Source organism: Rissa tridactyla, chromosome 3 (assembly GCF_028500815.1).
Source record: "Rissa tridactyla isolate bRisTri1 chromosome 3, bRisTri1.patW.cur.20221130, whole genome shotgun sequence".
NCBI lineage: Eukaryota > Metazoa > Chordata > Aves > Charadriiformes > Laridae > Rissa > Rissa tridactyla.
The window spans coordinates 126,877,801-126,898,012 of NC_071468.1; the positions used below are offsets into that span (position 1 = coordinate 126,877,801).

At 44.0% G+C, this 20,212-nt stretch overlaps 1 protein-coding gene across 13 annotated transcripts in view; it reads left to right on the forward strand.

Annotated features, from left to right (window-relative positions):
- The first annotated feature begins 1,517 nt into the window (after positions 1–1,517).
- DTNB (dystrobrevin beta) overlaps positions 1,518–20,212 on the forward strand; it is a 230,043-nt gene continuing 211,348 nt past the window's right edge. For 12 of the 13 annotated variants that reach the window (XR_008465325.1, XR_008465327.1, XR_008465324.1 and 9 more), the window contains exons 1-3: positions 1,518–1,654; positions 2,304–2,382; positions 18,301–18,368. Coding sequence is in view for 8 of the 13 variants with exons in the window: in XM_054194712.1 (XP_054050687.1) it covers positions 18,302–18,368 (67 nt within the window). In the remaining 5 variants the exon portion in view is untranslated. Of the gene's footprint in view, positions 1,655–2,303; positions 2,383–17,068; positions 17,264–18,300; positions 18,369–20,212 lie in introns of all 13 variants that reach the window. The other variant, XM_054194714.1, reaches the window with a different exon arrangement.

Here is a 20,212-nt window from a genome sequence, read left to right on the forward strand (position 1 = left end):
AGACCACAACTCAGCACACAAGAGCATGTGCAGAGCAGCACCGGACCGACTGGCTCTGTGGGGCTTTGACGTATATGGAATCATATAGAATCATAGAATGGTTTAGGTTGGAAGGGACCTCCTTAAAGGCCACCTAGTTCCAACACCCTGCCATGAGAAGGGACACTTCCCGCTAGACCAAGTTCCTCCAAGCCCCGGCCAACCTGGCCTTGAACCCTTCCAGGGATGGGGCAGCCACAGCTTCTCTGGGCAACCTGGGCCAGGGGCTCACCCCCCTCACACCAAACAATTTCTTCCCAATAGCTCATCTCAATCTCCCCTCTTCCAGTGTAAAACCCTTCCCCCTCGTCCCATGGCTCCCCTCCCTGCTCCAGAGTCCCTCCCCAGCTTTCCTGGAGCCCCTTGAGGGACTGGCAGGGGCTGGAAGGTCTCCGCGGAGCCTTCTCTTCTCCAGGCTGAACCCCCCCAGCTCTCTCAGCCTGTCCTCCCAGCAGAGGGGCTCCAGCCCTCCCAGCATCTCCGGGGCCTCCTCTGGCCCCGCTCCAACAGCTCCATGTCTCTCCTGTGCCGAGGCCCCAGCGCTGGAGGCAGCACTGCAGGGGGGTCTCCCCCGAGCGCAGCAGAGGGGCAGAATCCCCCCCTCGCCCTGCTGCCCACGCTGCTGGGGATGCAGCCCAGGCTGCGGGGGGTTTCTGGGCTGCCAGCGCACGGTGCCGGCTCATGGCCAGCTTTTCCCCCCCGGCACCCCCAAGCCCTTCTCTCAGGGCTGCTCTCCATCCCTCCATCCCCAGCCTGGGCTGGCGCCGGGGGTTGCCCCGACCCGGGGGCAGGACCCTGCACTTGGCCTTGTGGGACCTCATGAGGTTCACAGGGACCCACTTCTCCAGCCTGTCCAGGTCCCTCTGGATGACTTGCCCACCACCCTATGCTTTCTGGCGTCACAACAACCCTACGGGGCGCTCTACCAGAGCCCACCCCTGCCGGGCCTCCCTCCGTCCCATTGACAGGTCGCCCTCAGGCTCTGAACATCGTTTCCACAGGTACCTCCAGACGTTTAAACGGCTTTAAGAAGACGCCTCCCTACTCCACACAGCTCTAGAGGCACCACAGGCACCGGCGGCGGACCCCGACCGTGCCAGCGCCGCGCTGGGCCGGCGCGTCTCCTCAGCGGCGCCCGCTGCGCCCCGCGTCGGGGGCGCGCGAGGCGGTGCTGGCGGCTGATTGGCTGGAGAGCACGAGCGCCCCCGTCGGCGCACGGAGAGCGCGCGCCGGCGGCGGCACGACCTCGGCCGCCGATTGGCTGAGGGAAAGCGGGGTGAGCGCACGCACGTCCGCCTCCGGCGAAGCGTCAGCCCCGTGATTGGCGACCGGGCGGGCGTCGCACGGAGAGGGAGGGGCGGGAGGCCTCGGCTGCCGATTGGCTGGCGGCGAGCGGAGGGGGGGCGGGCGCGGGCTCAGATTGGCGAGAGTGCGCGCGCCTCTGCAGAGGTGTGCTGGGATTGGTTAGGCGGCGCGAGGCGGCCGGGGACCGTTGGAGTGGGGCGGCTGAGGCGTTCGGCCGCCCGCCTCCGTGGGGCCGGCGGTGCGGCGGCCGCAGCCCGCCCGGACGGCGCTGACCGCGCCCGGGCAGCCCCGGCACCCCCCGACCGGAGAGGTGCGTGCTCGGCGGGGCGGAGGCAGGGGGTGGCGGGCCGGGGCGGGCCCGCTGCGGGCACCGCTACCGCCCGCGGGGCGGGGGGGTCCGGGGCCTTGAGGGGAGCAGGGCGCCCCTGCGGCGGGCAGGCTGCGGGGACCGGCGGGCCCGCGACGCCCCCGTCCTGCCCGCGAGGTCTTACGGCGGCAGCGCCAAGCCGGAGCCCCTCGCTTTAGCCGCGGGAGGTGCGGGGTTTGGCGGGCTGCGGGCCTGGCGCGGCGGCGGACGGGCTGAGCGGAGCGCCCTACGGGAGGAGGAGGGCTGCGCTGCCGCCCCGGGTGCTCCTGGACGGCCCGCGTGTACCCTGGGGAGAGGCTCGCGGGCCCCGCCGTCCCTGCTCTCTGTGGAGCCCGTTGGCTGGCAGCGGGGACAGTCCCGGCGCCCGGCGGGGTTTGGCTGTGTCTTATTGTTTCATGTCGTAGCAGACAGCTGCTCGCATAAACGCAGAATCAGCCCTTCGTTTCTTTGCAATTAACAGGAGACACAATCAGGGCAAAAGTAGCATAATCATAGTTATAACTGGAAAATAGGGGGGGAGGTGTTATTTTTCTATGGAAAACCATGTCTGTCTTGGAAAAAAGCTTGGTTTTTTCCCCCCACATCTCTTTAGATTGTCTTTAAATGTCTGAAGAAGGAACTGAGCCCAGGAAAGTGGAAGTTGCCCTGAGAGACTTCTCAGTGTAATTCAGGTAATGCGCTCTGTTGTGACTACCTGTGGTATTGAACATAAAAACTTGTGTTATGTAGTGGATTTCAGTTACCTGTTTGTTCACGCACACATAAATTATATTGAAATCTTGTGTTTATGACAAACTTCTGGTATGAAGTAGTGATTTCTTTTTTTTATGTGAGATATTGGACATGTAAAATATTCCTATGTGAGACAGAATCATTTACTTACAAAAACCCGCACAGTTACATTCTTGTGCAACAGATCCCTTGGCTGGGGAAGGAGAAGCCAATAGATATTGTTACGCAGAGCACCAGTGTAATACTTGAGAACAGGCTGGACAGCACAAGGATACTTTGAAAGTTATTTCTGTGCTGCTTCAAAATCCATGTCTGGTAGAATCTGAGTTATTAAATTAGAGTTTGGTCAATAGTTGCGCATGGCTGCCCTTTAAAAATGCTTTGTACTTTCAGTTTTCTTTTCTTACTCTGGTTCCTAAAACTGATTGTATAGTCTGGTGCTCTGTCTGCTTGGTGTGGCTGCCCAGTGACAGAACGCTCTCTGTGCCTGAACATAGAGTGTCAGAAGTCTCAGTTCCAGGTGTTAAAAGTTGGGAAATCCTGGACTGAAGAATTGAGTTCCCCCCACGCCACCCCCCTGTCTTTTTTCTTTTCCCTGGTATGTATATATGATCTTAGATGATATCATGAAGCCCACCCAAGGGAAAGGAGGTAACTCAAGTGTTGGTTTAAGACACTTGCTTTTTGTGTTTCCTCTTCTCCAAAGGATATTTTGGATCAACGGGGAATTCAGATAAAAGGGGCAAACATGCTACTGACCTGAAGACTCCCTTTTTAGGGAAGCTGGAAAGAGGAGCACGAATCACTGTAGACAGTGTAGGGCATATTGAGCAGTAACCTGTCTCACCAGAAGATGTGCATTTTGCGAAGGCTGTCCATGGCCTATGCTACAGTCTTTTCTGAAGTTCTTTTCCCGAGTAGTCAGTTCACGTTATGTTTCCAGCAGCATCATTCCTTTAACCCTTAAACTCTTGCTAGGCTTTCATCTGTCCAGGATGCTACTCCAGAGATAGCTTGCTTAGGTTATTGCCTTGACCCTATTGTCCTATTTAAATCCTCCTTGGGTTTCTGGTTCTTGTCCTTGTTTTACAGCTGTTTGATGTTACACTCCCAATCTGCAGCTGAGGTTCAATACCAAGACGGGAGCTTCCCGCTCTGGTGTTTGGGATGCCAGAGTTTGTTGCGTACTTGTTACGTGACATCACATTTCAGAGGGCACATCCAGTAGATCTCCATGTAAGCGCCTTGTGACAACCCCCTCATTGTTCATTACAGTTTTTGTTGTGATGAATACAGAAGCTGTGCCAGTATTGTCTCAGGCTCCTGGTTTTTTTGCAGCAGATTGCTTCTTGTCTTAGGCTGTAGGTTATTTAGAACAGTGAATTCCTTTATATGTTGTCTGTGTTGCAGCTAATACATTCAGGCTTCTGGTTTATCACAGAACCTAGATGTTTCAATAATAATATAAATTTTAAGAAGTGATGAATGGTATCGAAAACTTAGGAAGAAGCCGTAATGCAAGAACAAGGGCTTTTTCAATATCATAAAGGCATCATTTTTCCATCAGTTTAATTATATTACATGCTCGGTACCACAGGGTGGCATTAGGAGTGACAACTTAGAATTCTTTGTAGCCATGGTCGTATGTTACTTGCGGTATGTTGTGCAAGCCGACAGTTTTTGAAGAGGGAGAAACTCAAGTCTTGAAGTTTAAACCAAGGACTTGGGGACTAGTTGGTGCATTAACCAGAGTGCACAGCCCATTCTCTGTCTACGTACTTCAGAGAGCCTGGCTTTGTGCGGCTGGTCCCTTACAAGCTTTTATAGAACTGTAATGATGTATTCAGATCATTTTTTGTGAGTAATTTTCTTGACGTTCTTCTGAAAAGAAAGGTAAATAGTTCCCTGAGCTCAGGCATGGTAGTCTGTAGTGGTGGCACTGCCTGTGTAGTTACAGAATACATCACCTGATGGAAAGAAAGACAATTTCCCAGCAGCTGGGAAGGGCTGGCTTTCAGAATTTACTCACAGCACAGCCTGATTCTCTTATCATCATCTATCGCTGCTGCCTTTTTGTACTTTGTGGTTTCAGGGTCATGTTATCTGGTGATAAGGATTTGAATTCAGAATATTTGTATTAAGTTAATATTTCTTCCCCCCCCCTCAAGTACCAGGGAGAAGAAATCGTGATTGTATTGTGTATGTTTGGTTTAGTGCTTAAACAGGTTTCCACTGATAAACTGTGACTAAACTTAAATAATTTCATAAGTCTCTTCTAGTCCTGTGGGCTTTCAAGGGCTACTAGAAGGAATGAAAGTATTTTAACTTCATAGCTATGTTTAAGTAATACAGACTTATAAAAATACTTACACCAATTAAGATTTTTAGGCAACCTAAACCTGGAAGAAATGATAGGAGATCTTACACCGTGATATCTGTTGTGGAGTTTTATTTGGTCAGTTGTATCGCTTTGAAAATGAATGGGATTATGACAGCAGGTACCGATTCTAAATTTTAAAAAGATTGGATATATAAAGTGTGTACTGTAATTACAAAACACTTAAAATCATAACAACTCTTCTGTAAATAGTTACTATCTGACTACAGGCGTGAGATATTTTTTGGTCTTTATCAGTCTTGCTTTCAAGGGCAGTTTTTTTTACTTCATTTAAGAGGCGGAGGGATGAGGAGGATGTTTTGCCATAAAGCAAACAGTGAGGGAGTCTAGGCACTAGTTTAAATTTCTTTAAAAACAGGAAAAGTGAGAAAGCTCATGGATAAAAGCTCTTGGTTTTACAGAAGACAGTGTCAGGCGTGATCAGTTGAAGTTTTACAATTGGTTTATTTTGTTTTTCCTTAAAGAAAGAAAAAATTTCATTTCTGCCCACAGTTGGTCAGATATTTGAATGTTGTTGGATCACAGATGATTAGAAAAGAAGCTGAGAGAGTTCTGCATGTGTTACGGACACGTATGTGGGAACAGCACGTAGAGCTGGATGTTAAGGACTGAATAGTCTAAAAGGGATATTTTGAGTGTAGTCTGCAAAGAGAAGTTAGATGGGAGGCAGGGTAGGGATGACGTTCCCAGTAGTGCTTTATATATTCTGTGTTAATGCTTGTAGGTCAGGTTTTTATAACAGCTGAACAGACTTGAGTCAGCAGTGAACGTTAAGAACGCTAGACTGGGTAGCAGTATCAGTTAATCTGCTGTATGATTGTCGCCCTACAGGTGGTATAGCAGAGCAGACAGCAAATTGTTTGGAAGTAGGTGTGCTAAGAAGTACACACATTAAAGTGTTTCTTGCCCTGGTTACCTAGTGGATGCAACCACTGTATGGTTTGGGTGTGTTTTAATACCTTGCACTAAGAGCAAGCCTGGAAGTTGAGAGAGGCTTCCCTTGGATCGCAGAGTGGAGCAGCCTGGCTGTGTGGGCACAGCAGAGTTACAGCAGGGAGAGGTGCTTTGAGGACAAGCAGAACGCCATGTAAAAAGCACAACAGCATTCTGAGTTTGTTTATTTATATTACTTTATTTTTTGCAGTGCTTATGGAATCTTATCTTTTAATTATTGTGAGTTACTCTTTTATTTATTTATTTTTTAATAGAATGATCACATCAAAGGAAATACCAAGGCAGTAGGGAGGCACTGGTGGTTTTGAGAAGTAGTTTGGGTACAGCCAAATATTTTGCAGGAGGCATATTGTGTGTTTCTGGCAACTCAGACAAAACTAAGGTTTTCTTGCACCTGGGAATATATATGTGTTCACTTTCCCATCGACTGTGGCAAATGGCAGATACACTTTTAAGTTTAGATTAATGTAAATTCCTTATTCTATGCTTTTATACAGTTTTAATAACTCAACACTTTTTTAAAAAAAAGATAAGTTAGTAGTCTTGTGAAGTTGGTGAGAATGTGTTTACATTTTAAATTAATGTAGGAGATAACTTTATCATTATGTAAAGAATTAAGCTTGGGTAAGCATTTTTTTTCCTAATTCAGTTGTGATAGTGAAAGTAGTTGATGTTTCCAGTTTTCTTTGACTGGAATTTGCCATCTCTGCAGGTGTGCCAAAGGAGCCGTTTGTAAGAACTTTTTCTGATGTGCTGAAACTTTAATCTAAGGTGATTACATCTGAAGTGAGGTGGGAAGGGAAGGTCTTGGTGGATTACTATTGATTGGTGAAGATGGTAGTGGGTGATAGAGAACTAGAGGTGATGACAGGCACTGAAAATGGCATTATTTTCTACTGATGTGGATGGATTCTGAGGAGACTGGTGTTTATGCCACCCCCCAGCTCGAGACGAGGGTTCGTTTGCATTCTGTCAGTGTTTGCGTGTGTACATTATCCTGCTGGTGGTGCGTTCCTTACTCTGCTTGTGCCCGATCTCTTAATCTAGGTTAATAGAGAAAAGGGCAAAAATGTTACTCCAAACACTTCCTAATAAATACTTCATTTTGCTGAAGAGGCGATTTTAGAATTCTCTCTTGTGCTCTAGTAAACAGTTCTGGGAACCTGCAGCTTAGAATGGCTAGAAAGGGGTTTGTAGGATTCCTGTTGGAAAAGCTGGGAAGCACAGATTGCACAGAAATCCCTTCCAGGGTTATAAAGAAGATGAGCTTTCCCTTCCTGAGAGGGAGAGGTAAGCTATTGATTAGCATATTTCCGACTTCTTATTGCTTGACAATCATGGTGTAATTCTCTAACACTGTTTTATTTTAAGGAAATTATTTTAATGGCTAAATTTACTCTTGTTTGCAGGCTCATGGTAAATCTTATGTATAGACACTACTTTAACTTCAGCCTCAAAATCAACAGGGCAGGTTGTAAAAACCCATTTCTGTTCCCCAGGCTTTTGGGCAATAAAGAAAAACTAGAGTTGTGATGGCTCTCCAGTTACTCAAGAAAAGCGTTTTTGTATTCTGGGCACTTTGTGCCCTGGCTTCTGTGCGTCCTCTTTTAGTTTGCTGGAAGACAGATCTGACTGTGCAATACTGGACTCGATGATCCCAAGGGTCTTTTCCAACCTAAATGATTCTATGATTCTAATATGCGTTGAAACATGCAGTGTTGTCCTTAATAGCTTGCAGTTTTCCTGTTCCCCGTGCTTAACAATTCCCTGTTTACTAAGTAGTATATATTGCTATGTACCTAAAGTAATACCTTGGAGTATTATTTTAAAGCTTTCTTTATTATGACTTATACTCAGCAAGAAGTAGGCTACTAACATATGGTCAGTCTCATCAGCCCCTCTATAGTCTTGCACCTGACCTGGGAATTCTTCAGGGAAGGGATTTCTTTCTGTTCTGGGTGTTGAACAAATAGTTACATACGTGAGGTGGAGTCTTGTTGTGTTACAGTAATTTTTGTGGTTTGGAACTCTATCTGGATTGGAATTTTTTCTATTTTGTCTTGTCTTTGTCTTCCTTTTAAGCTAGTGTTAAAAGCTTTTGAAGGCATTGAAATAAACCCACGATTAAATATTGTTACTTGTTCCATCTTTGTTTAACTTGTATCTAGTAAAACCTTTATCAATTTCTTTCTAAGTGGGAAGATAAGACTGCTGGTCTCATACTGGGGCTTAGACCAATGCTGTGGCTGTTTGCCATAACAGTGAATTAAGGCAATAAGGACTGGCAGAGGATGTGTTGCTGCATGCAATGTTCTGTACAAACAAAATGGCATTTTATGCTTTGAAAAAATCTTACAGTTTAAACAGAAGTGGCAAGGCGTGGAGTGGGGAAAGGCTTAGTACTTAGTTCTAATTTTTTTTTTCCTAAACTACTTGATTGCCTGTTCACTTTCAAGAAAGTCTACTGTATAATATGTGCATGTTTTTGCAAAATTGTACTTAAGAGTAGCTTTGGATCCACTGTATTTATTTATTTTTTTTAGAACCATTGACTTGTCTGGAATTTCACTGCAAAGTTCTAATCCATTCTCTTGGTCTTAGTCTAGCGGTGGTTTTTTTTTTTCACTTATGCCCTTCTAGACTGAAGTCAGTTTTGACTTTTAAAGATCTTACACAAGCATTGGAGTCCAATACTTGTAAATAAGCTTTATCTTAAAAATCTGAGAGAGTTCCAGACCTTTAAGCCTTTAGGAAACTATGCTACTAGAAGATGTGTAATTTCAAAGATGCTCTGTTACTCCCATTGCTGTACATACAGAGGTAACATTTTAAACTATTTTTAATACTTTTGTGCAACATTGCTTATGATTCAATTACGTATCCCATATGGTGGTGGGAACAGAGTTTGAGATTTTAAGTTAAACTAGGACAGTTATCAGAAATGGTTAAAATATACTTTAAAAGAAGATGTTGTTTATACTTGCATAAGTATAAAAGGCTTATCTTTCGTCTTCCTGGGTTTTGGTCTAACTGTTTTAGATGTGTCCTCCTGAAATAACTTCTACATCGTTTTCTATTTTCTAGTAAGAGGCAGAGGGGAATGAGAGCTTTTCTTTAAACCACCCGTGAAGACGTGTTCCTTCTATTTAGAAAATTGGCAGAAGTTACTAAACTTCCTTCACTGCCTATCAAGTATGTTTAAGATCAACATATGCCCCAAACTGGTATTCTGATTTTCTTAATTACAATTTATTTCTGAACACAAATATATATAAGCATAGTTTTACCCTTATACAGCAACTGCAGTCTTCTTATTAGTGATATCAAATATTATTCCTGCTAGTAAAATGCAACATCAAGAATCTGAACAAACTCAAATTTAATAATTCATAAAATAACTTGTATTTTTGTGTTCTGTGTGGCTGGAAATGATTATCACATTATAAGGATCAGAATTTCCTTGAGTATATCTTAAAGGTGGAAATACAAAATAAACCAAAATTGACTTTAAAGCAAAAAAACAAACAAAATTTCTCTAAATAATTGACTGATTCAGTGACTAAATTAGAGTAAATAAAAAGCAGTGAGGAAGCACCTGAAATTGCAGGTATGGAACCCAGATGATGACGTTCAAGTGCATAGTCTCTACCATAGTAGGAAGTCATTGTAACAGCAGTTAGGGGAGAACAGAAGCGTGGCTTCTGAGATGGTGGCTGTGGTTAGCGCAGGGCTGTAAAGGCTGCTGTATTAGCTGAGCCGAATAACACAGTCTGTCCCCCTCCCTTCGACTGGAAGTGGAAAAGCTGGTTATTTAGGCCGTTACCTACAGCTGATGAGCTCCAAGAAGAGCGAAACCTTTTAAGATAGGTCCTGTAGTATTGGCCTAACACCCCAGAGGGGCTTGTCTTCAGTTGTGTGCTTAAGCTACAAGCAGGATCGAGAACCACAGGAATGTGTGGTCCAGAGTCATCGGGGCTGAACCTGTTAGAGCAAGTCAAGGGGAAAACAGTCATTAGGATTTGCTTTTTATTTGTATCGCTGGTTTTCATCCAGCCAGGTGTACATACGTCATGCATGCATGTGTTGTGGGGGTGGGAGAGAGCTTTTAAAGGGAAGGAAAAGGGAGAACTGTGAAACAGAAGAATGGAATACAGACAGGAAAAGGGAAAATAAAACCCAAGAGAAATAAGAGAAATGTTTGAGTTTATGGTGCTATTGAAGGTATTTTAGATGGTGAGTGACTGTAGGATTCTCCATGCTTACTGGTATGGAGTTTGTAAATTCGCTTTTATATTAACTCTGTCATAGAGGTTACTCATGAAGCAATTGAACAGTGTTACTGTAGCTATTGAAAGAGGGAGAAGGTGAAGGGATAAAGGGAAATAGTAAACTTTTTGATGGATCAAAAAAACTCAAGTAGTTTTGGAAGGTACTATATCTTAGACAATTGTCCCGCTTTAAGGTAAACATCACTTTGCAACAAGTATATACAAATAACTTAGCATTTAATGATTTTTTTCTAATACTGTTTAGTAACAAACTGTGTTTAATTCTTCTGAATTAAAATAGAGGTAAAATATTCTTCTGAATATTTTACTGCAGTGCAGCTAATTCTCAAAATTATGAATTTAGTAGGCAACTTGAACTAAAATCTCCCATGGGATTTGAGGTTAGACTTCCCATTGCAGTGAAAAAAGAAAAATCCCTTTTTATATATGTATATAGCACATGCATTACAACAGAAGGAGTTGCAATCGGAGCATGTTGCGGCTGCTTTGCTGTCTCTGAAGTTCCATCAGCAACCACAGCCTGCACGGGGTCAGGTCCCGGCTGTAGCGGGGACTTCAGCTCCTAAACTTCCACTTTGGCTTCAGCTTGAGCGCCCTTGGCTCTTCAGGCTCCTCAGCTGTGACTACAGTTAGTCACTGACTTCTCAGGCACATAAAAGGGAAACCCTTGGCCAGTACTGGGCTCATCTTCCTGCTCTCAGATTATCTTCCGTAAAGTTGCTGCCTCTTGCCACAACGCAGACCCATACTCTGTGGAACCCGCACCATTCTTACTGTAAATTCAAGCACTGTTCTGTCGCTGCAGGGAGGAAATGCTGTATTTCACGAGTCACACTTGTGTACTCTCTTGCGAGTTTTCTGTACCTCCACCTTAGCCACTGAGTGTAAATTTAGTCCTTGCTGTCAGAGCAAGACCTGATGGGAAGACCAAAACCTGTGGAACTAACATTTCCTTTCAGCTCTCCGTGCTTATCGGAATCCTTGAAGCTTTGGGAGACATCCAGCCAGAAGAGACTGGCTCTGGCATGCAAATTCAACTGCAGCTGGGTTTAACAGCCTTTAAGGGAAAATGCAGCAGGTTGAACCTACCCTTAGTCTTTATTCTTAAGTGAACCTGGAGCTGTTGTGATGCACGTGTCCTCTCCGGATTGCTAAAGGTTACAAAAAGCTTTTGGAGGAAGAAATACGTGTGGAAATCATCCAGGACAGACCATGTAGACTCACTGTCACGTCTCCATGGCTGGGAGCAGAGTAAGTTATTTGATGATGCTGCTTTTGCTAGAATAGCAAAACAGGATGTTCGTCATCAAACACCTCTGTGTGTGAAATCCACATCTTTATCAGATCTTACATTTTTCCCCTCTGATAAAGGGTGGTGGCAGTACAGAAGGTTTGTGTCCCGGCGATTTCAGCCTTTGGTTGACTTGAGTGTTATTAAAGCTAGAGAAATGAAACTCCAGTGTTATTCTTCAGTTATTTATATGTGCACCAATTCTATACGTTTTGAAACTCTGCTGGTCTCACTTAGCACTTGAAGCAATCTGTAGATCTCTGATTTATCTTTCGATTCAGTTGTGAGTATTTACTTTGACCATGACTTCTGTGTCTTTTTAGCCAGTGAGAAAATAGCTTTGTTTTATATCACACAACATAGATTTCTAATTTGGAAAACACTGGGGTGGGAAAAGGGAAAGGAAAACAAAACCAGACTAACACATTATCTTACTGCTAAGAAAGCCTCAGTACAGGGTAGAGGTAGGAAAAACATCTTTCTACTCTAAGAGCAAGGTTATGTTTTTGGGCAGAAGACCAATATAGCTAAAGAGGCCGAGATCAGTTCCTTGAGGTTTCACCATCCCTAGGCTAACTCTGTCACTGTCACAAACAGCAGTGACTAGTCACAGAATGGTTTGGGTGGGAAGGGACCTTAAAGACCATCTTGTCCCAACCCCCTGCCCTGGGCAGGGACACCTCCCACCAGAGGGTGACCAGTGGAGTGTCTGCTGAAGGAAATCACATTAAAAATGCAAGCCAGTTCTTAAGCAGGTTAGAAGGACTCTGTTTGCAATTGAATTCCAGCTCCTCTTTTATTGTCCAGCGTAGAGGCATGTAAAGTTATGCAAATAAAGGGTGAGAGAGGGAAGAGGATGAACAGGCAGTCCGAGGTTTATATGTCTGCTCCTAGGCTCTGAACGGTCACTCGGGAATACCATCCTGATGCTTTAGTGGAGTTCTGTGAGAGCTTCAGACCAATGCTCAGTCATAGTCAAAAAAAGAAAAAAGCTAATAGAATATTATGACTTTCTTAAAAAATAAATAAGAATGTTGTTATCGCTGCTGTATAAAGCAGTGGTGTGCCTACATATTGAATACTCTGTTCTGTTTCTCCTTCGTCTTCAAAAGCGGTGATGGAACAAGAAAAGGGATGGTAGAAGACGGTAAAGACAAATCCTGAGTGATTTCTGGGCAAGAAAAAGCCAGTCTCCAGATTCTCCTGCCTAGAAGAGAGATGGTGGCTGAGGACTGTTCATGTCTTGTCCAATACAGAAATGGGTGGAGGCAGGAGGAAGCATAAAATGGTACCAGCCAGAGAAGAGTCTAAAAGCAGCAAAAGATGAGGAGGAACCAACTTTTGGTCTGAGTCAGTATGGTCATTTTTATGTTTCTAGTTAAAATAAACAAACAAGCCACACCTCTACAAATTTCCAAGTGTGCAGAATGGAATTTTAGTTTTCTCAATCATACAGAAGAAGCACAGAGAAGACAGGACGTAGTGCTACGCTTCTAAGCCTGACCTTTAAAGCAAATTCCAGCCTTTTCAGAATAATTAAAGCATAACATCTTTGAACCTAGTTAGAAATATTTTTAGAGTTTTCTGTGAAATTGAAAGGGTTTCGGTTTCTAGCTTTACACAAACAGTGAGCAGGATTGTCTGGATCTCAAAGCGCTTGGCTTTCAAGAAGCTGAAGTATCTCTGCTGGCAAGTGAGACTTTTTTGCTGCAAGGACCTCTTGGGGAACTGCGCTTTTCTGTGTAATTACTCTGAGGTTTCGTGGTGATTTAGAGTGGGGGAAGGAAGAAAGCAGATTCCTTAATTAACCACTGCTAATCCCAGGTCTTGGTATCTTCATGCATAGACTCTTTTGATGAACTTTACCTTTGAAGCACTCAAAGGGCAGATGGCAGGAAGCGTAAGGAAAGAAATAAATGATTAGGCCTGGTCTATAGAAAACAATGGTACTGCCTGGCATTAGGAGATCTCGGCCTGGATGGAGGAGCATGTTGTGCTATGGACAAAGCCACAAAAAGCTGGCTGGCATTCCTGGTATTTGTGTATGCAGCTTAAGACAGTGCTTAAAGAAGCACTGAAGTTAGGATTTAACATTTCCCTTTCAGGCTTGGCCCTTCCCCTTTGAATACGTGCACTCAGATACAGTGTTTACTGTTGCTTTTATAAAAGTTTGATTAATGCTTAGGGTAGTTTTCTACTAAAACTGCCTCCTAATTTTACCTTCTGAATCCATATTGATTCCTGCATGGATTTTTCATCTTCAAGTTCTGATGTTTGTAGGCATTTGCACCTTTAGGTAGGATGTAGCTGCACATACCCAAAGCTATGGGAAAATTGAATGCATTTTATTATTATATTTCATGGATAGGAGAAAACTTAAATTCACAATTACTTTATTTTGTAAAAGCTGGTTTTTTTTTTTGCTGCCTGTAGCAATTTTGATCCTTACCTCTCATCTCTCGCTTGGTCCAAGACAAATAACATTCTGTGTGTTGTGCATAGCGGCTCACAGCCGTCCCAGTCATTCCTCTGCAAAGCCATGATGATCACCCCTGTTCTTCCTCACTCCCCACCTCCTTGGTCAGCCTCCTGTGGGTTTCCACTCCAGGCTTTTCCTCGTTACATGCACGTTAATTGCTTTAGCCACCCCTCTGGGTTTGGCCTTTCCTTGGCTGCTTGGCTTTCCTGGCCCGTGTTTGTTGGTTTAGACTTGCAGGAGCACGAAGCACATTTGGTACAAGGAAGAAACGTGGTGGGGATACATTGGAGATCAATAAAATCATCAATGTCCTGGAGAGGCTGGACTGATTGTTCTGTATCTCTCAACAGAAGAACTAGGAGGCTTGTGAATCCCATCCAGGAGGTGGTTTGTCGAGCTGTGGGTTTCATGCTGGGGAGTTCTTGCTGCAGAGTGTGTGAATGTCAGAAGTTTATGGGCGGCGAAGGGACAGACACACAGGCTTGGGGGGGAAAACGGTTGACGGTTACTACCTATGGAGAATCACTTTGGCTCAGGAAGTCTTGGCATTGCAGGCTTCTGGAATTTGAAAGGGAGTTCTCGGTGAGTTCTACTGTAGGCTTGCACCAATCTTGTATTCTTCCCTGCACATCGGCTCTGGGTTCCTTTTGGAGACATGGCGCTGCGTTGGGAAACTGGATTTGGCCCAGTAACGTGCTGTTATTCTCTTAGTAGAACTTTGCAATAAAATAATTAAGGCTTTTAAGCATGACTAAGCACGTTTTTTTTTTCTTCTAAATCCCTCTCTAGCATTTTATCTGAGTTCTTTTAATGACTCAAGTGCAGCAAACTTGACCTAGGTTGCTGTGATGGAAATCTTCAGGTCCAAAGCTGACGTTCTGTGAACGTGTAAGAACTTTCTTCTGTTGACAGTGTGAACTATTGACAGTTTTAGGTGCATGTTGCTGCTGTCCTTTTTGTAGCAATATCTTGCCTGGCTACTGTAGGCATGGACTCGGGACTTCTTCAGCATAGAGCGATCATATAGCGTATGCTGTATAGTCAGCACATACTAACATGGTCTTTAGCACATGCTAAAGAGAGAGCAGAGAGATGCAGTGCTGGTCTCTAAGACAGGCGTTGGCCTCTGTACACGGCTAATCCCAAGCACTGCCGATCTGCCAGGGGGTTAGGAATGATGAAGAAGATGCCAAGTGTTCAGAAGCAGCTCATCATGAAACATGAAGGACAAAACTGGATGAAAAAAGCCCTCACAAGTACCTGTTTAAACATGTAGTGTGATACTGGAGAATCCCCAGTGCGTTCACATTGTCCCCTGTTGGTACATAAATATATGAGTGTTTTTTTTCTCCACGGATGTCCGTTGTAAGGTAAGCATCCATCTTGAGAATTTTTGTCTGCCTTGTCACTTCAGTCCGTGTATGTTACATAGCACTTTCCTCCTGCATTGTGCCACTAATGTTTAAAAAAAAAAACCACCCAAAACATACAACCGGCCAAAAAAAAACTGCCAAAAAATCCCCACCCAAAACCCAAACCAAGCCCCCCCAGCCCCTTCAAAGAAACAAAAATAACCAACCCAAAAACCCAATAACAAACTACAGTTTACCTTTCCTGTTTTCTCATGTTGCGCACTGGAATTTGCATCCTTAGCGTAATTGCAGTCGTTCTGGTTTTAGTTCATTCCTGTTTTGAACTTGCAATAGTTTAAAGTGCAAAGGTGAATATAGACTTTCCATCTTTCATCTTCCCACCTTCATCAGTAAGGGATCCTCCTGTAGCTGATTGTTCAGGCTTTAAAAATGGGTTTGTCAATTATTCTAATAGATCTCATGAGACTAATTTAATTTCCACAACTTTTCTAAATATATGTCAGTTTATCCCTTCTCTTTCCACTCTATTTGTATTTACAACATGTAACTCTGGCCCAGAAAGATCATTTCCTAGACGTTGGGCCACTCACAGGTAATAGCAGGAAAGAATCGGAGCTTGTGAATCTGAAGGGTAACATTTGATGGGTTTTGGTGAGCAGGTACGTGACTGTTGAGCTGTTCACCTAATGGAAACTGCAAATCTTTTGCTCCCCTCAAGAAAGGCAAAAGACTTGGAGGAGGTCCTGAGGCAACACTCCTTGGGATGTGGCTTTGCTGAGGCCATACCTGAAAAGTCTGTACAAGGGAATCCCTGAGCTATGGGTTGATCAGGCTTTGTTGGTGTGTCCCTGCAGCACTTTGGAATGACAGAGAGACCAGTTTACTCATTCAGATCTCATTTCAAGGACATTGCTGAAGAGATAATTCGCTCAGTTGCTTTGCACAGAGCATGAAGGGTGATGCCAACTCCTTTAAAATGTTAAAAGTTTGTATGTTGGTCAATCTAACCTATTTAGCTGTGGATTTTGTATGATAGTGTCCTGTGACTGTGGTCCATGCAGCTTGAATGACCTCCGAAAAAAAAAAAAAGTAGCATCATTCCACCTTGTCGCTCGTTGTCAGACAGGTTCCCCGGGGACTGGTTCAGCTTTGCAGAACAGTGAGACTGACTTGGAAGCGGGCGGTTGGGGAATGAGGGACACGTGCACCCAGAGCCCAAGGAGCAGAACATCTAATATTACCATGTTTTTTTTGGTGTTGCAGAAGATTCGAGTGGTATTGTCCCTGATGTCTTGATAAAATAGTGTCTACTAAAATAAATATAAAATATCAAGTAACTAATCTACCTCTTGGAGTCCATCTGTTGTGGAATCGAGAGGCGCTAGCACTTGAAGTAAAGCTAATTACTGGTACAGTAACTGGCATTCTTCACGATGACATACATGTTTTATGTGATGAGGAACTAAAGAGAATAGCAGTTAATTCCCAAACCTCTTAGGCTTGGGGCAGTGTGCGAGGATAGCTGCACCTTGTGGGTGAGCAAAATAAATAGCATGGGCAGTTTCCCAGTGCCTGGCTCTTTGAGCACCTGCTTCACACACTCCGTTTGTGTATATTCATTTAACTTAATAACATTAATTTACTTTAGAAAGCTGACAAAAAAACACAAAACGCTTACATGTCTGCAAAAATGCCATTGAGGTTTTTTCCTTTAAAAAAAGAAATACAGAAGTACGTTGGTTCCGAATCTAAGATTTTCTAAAGTAGGAAAAAATAAGGAAATGAAATATATTTGCAGATTACTTTGTACCACCATGCGCTTATCTTCCTTTTATGAACAGGTAAGGGAAAAGGCTGCGGTGGCTTCCAAGATGAATGTGTGTTGTGAGATCTTTACCAGAGAATAATGAGCAGGCAGTGGAGAACTGCTGAGGGAAGCTGTTAATCAGAGACACGTGTGAAGTGCCAAAGCACGGCTTTGTTTTCCCCGGTGACATTTAAGCCTAATGAAATGTGGCCTGCCATGTTGCACGCGGGTGAGCTGACTAACTTCCTTAGAGTTAGGTTCTGGTGTAATTGGAGAATAATTGGTATTTTTGCCTTTTTTTTTTTTTTAGACATTTAAGAAATGTATTTAGTTAGTTGGTGAATCTGTTAACAAAAGAATAATATAGTGCAATAATTTTAAGTGAAATTTTACACTGATACTGAATTTAATTGCTTTTTTTCACTGGGGTCGACTGAAATCTAGCACCTGTCTTTTAGGACTACAGAGGGGAGTAAGCCATAAGAGGTACTGAATCGTCCGTACGCCTCCGTACCTTGCTGTAAATTCCACTATGTTCCAGTCACTTCTTTACTCTGTTTCCCTAGCAAAGGGAGGCCTGTGTGACCAAACTATATTTTTTTTTTTTTCCCCCTCTTTCCACCTGAATTATATTTATAGACCTTTACTACCCTGACAAATATGATTTGAACTCGGGCATCAGGTTTCAAAGTTGAATGAATTCTTACTAGTTTTGTTTAAAGACACCACAACCATCACCCCCCAAACCCACCGTTCCCCTCAGAATCCCAGATGGGAAGAGGAGTGGGAAAGGACTGGGGTCTGCGTTCTCCTCTCCAGCACTGACGTGCAGTTCTGCGGGGCGCAGGTTATTCCGTACCGCCATACGCTTATTGTTCTTTTATGAACAGGTAAATTGCTCACGGAGAGGTCTTGCTTTGTATTTTCCCAACAATATCTCTTTGAACGGAAAGGAATTCTTTATGTGACATTGCTATATATATGTGTATGAAGCTCTGAGTTTTGCAAACGTTAGACTAGCACCTAAAACGTTAGAATAATGCTTCCTGTACTGTGCACGGCTTTAAAAAGTATTAATGAGTCTAAAGCGTATCTCTCTGCTATGGGATATGATTGTTATGGAGGTGTCTGTCTTTCTACTGGTCTTTTCATTTCCCAAATATAATCAAACTACTTCAACTGAGGGATAAAATAATGTTGTTCACAGTAAGTTGCTCTTGTTACAGAAATTCTAGCACAAACAGTGTTTGCCATTTTTGTCTTCAGAATGATTGAGGAGAGTGGGAAGAGGAGGAGGACAATGGCGGAGAAGAGACAGCTGTTCATGGAAATGAGTAAGTAAGAAATCTAAGACATAATGTCATTTATTCTTTACTGAGAGTATCGCTTTGATAGCTTTACCAGATCGTTCACATCTTGTTTCCACAAGACTCATCTAGTGACAAGCATCCTGGGTGCTGGTCAGGAGGAGAATGCAAGAGGTGGGTCACAACCGCCTAAAAGGTCGTTCATTTCTAGGTTCTGTGAAGCTCCTGTTTTAAGGAACATTCATATTTCTCAGATATGACAATATCTAAAGTTTGTGGACACCTGTTAAAATAAATAATGACAACAGCCAGATTGCCTTTTACTTTAAAAGAAAACAAAAAAAATTGCAGCACAATGCTGGTATGACTCAGAAGAGAAACGCTTTGGGGGGTTGTTTTGTGTTCAGGGCTGTTCCCTGAGAGGCTGGAATTGTTACTAGAAATCAAATGCCTCTCCGGAGATAACGTAATGTAAAGGAACAAGACATAACCTTTTAAAAGGATAGGTGTAGTTAGTGGTTAGAGATTGTATGTCTGCATGTCATCGTGTTATTCTACCTTCCTACGGGAGCACGGGACTGACTGAAGCTCCCAGGTTAGGCAAGCATGTCCTAGAATTCCAGTTGCGGGCTGGTGAAGGTCTGTCTTAAATAGTATAATAGTAAATTCCTGCTATTTTGTTGGGGGAATTCCAGAGTAACATTCTTACTGTGGTTATAAGCATTTTATAATTTCTGGAACAGTTTCATCCCTGGCTAATTTGTATTAGCTTACTCTCACCTGAGACCTGTCCTGGCTAGTGTTTCTCCCCACCTTCCCAGCTTGCTTTGTCTCTGGGTTGAGAGTCAGGTCCCTTTTTGGCTCACGCAGCGTATGGCACGAGCTAACTCCTGCGGTTCCCCTGCCATACACCTCCTCTCCTGGTCTTCTCTGCCTCCAGTCAGGCTTATTTGAGCAAAGGTGTCTGAATTGTGCGTGATATCTGGGGTGAAATCTCATTAGAACCTTGTAAAATCGCAATAGTACTTCACTATATTTTGGCTGGTGCACCAGAGTAGAGTACGTTTGTCTCATCCCTTTGAAGTGTTGTAGTTGTCTTGCGGTCATTTGGTACAGAAATTGACTTGCTAGTTTTTAGCTTTGGCTAAATTGTTATCAATATTCTGATTACTGTTGTATGAGGTGTCTGGTTTTGCAGCAGCGGTAGTTGTGGTTCGGTATCAGGGGAAGTGCTGGTGCACAGCCGTTCCACACTGCCTCTGTGAGGCTCGTTAGCATATCAGTATGAGAAATCAAAGGTCGTCCAGCTTCACCTGTCCTGCGGTGCAATATTTCACTATAAAGCGAACACATAAACATTTTCCTTTCTAGGTGATCCGCATACCCACAGCAGATGTGTGATGTGTTGTGCTTTCAGTGACCATTTGGTATGGGTCAACATACAACACCCAAATTTGTGAAGTGTTTAGATACTTGCCCATGTGAGTCAAGCGTAGCCCATGGCATTCGCCCCCGTGCTACCCAAGGATGTGCTCCTTGGGTTTGCAGTACTTGGGGAGCTGTCTGACAGGCAACAGTTCCCTGCAAGCTGGTCTGATTTCTCTGAACTGCAGATCCACGGGCACTTGGCCCTGTTGAACCCCATGAGGTTCGCACAGACCCACTTCTCCAGCCTGGCCAGGTCCCTCTGGATGGCATCCCGTCCCTCAGGCGTGTCAACAGCTCCAAGCAGATGCACCAAGTGGGAATACATACGGAGTTAATCTTATGGAACGGTATAAAGAAGCACTGTAACAGGCTGCCCAGGGCAATGGTGGAGTCACCATCCCTGGGGGTATTTAAAAGCCGGGCAGACATGGTGCTGAGGGACA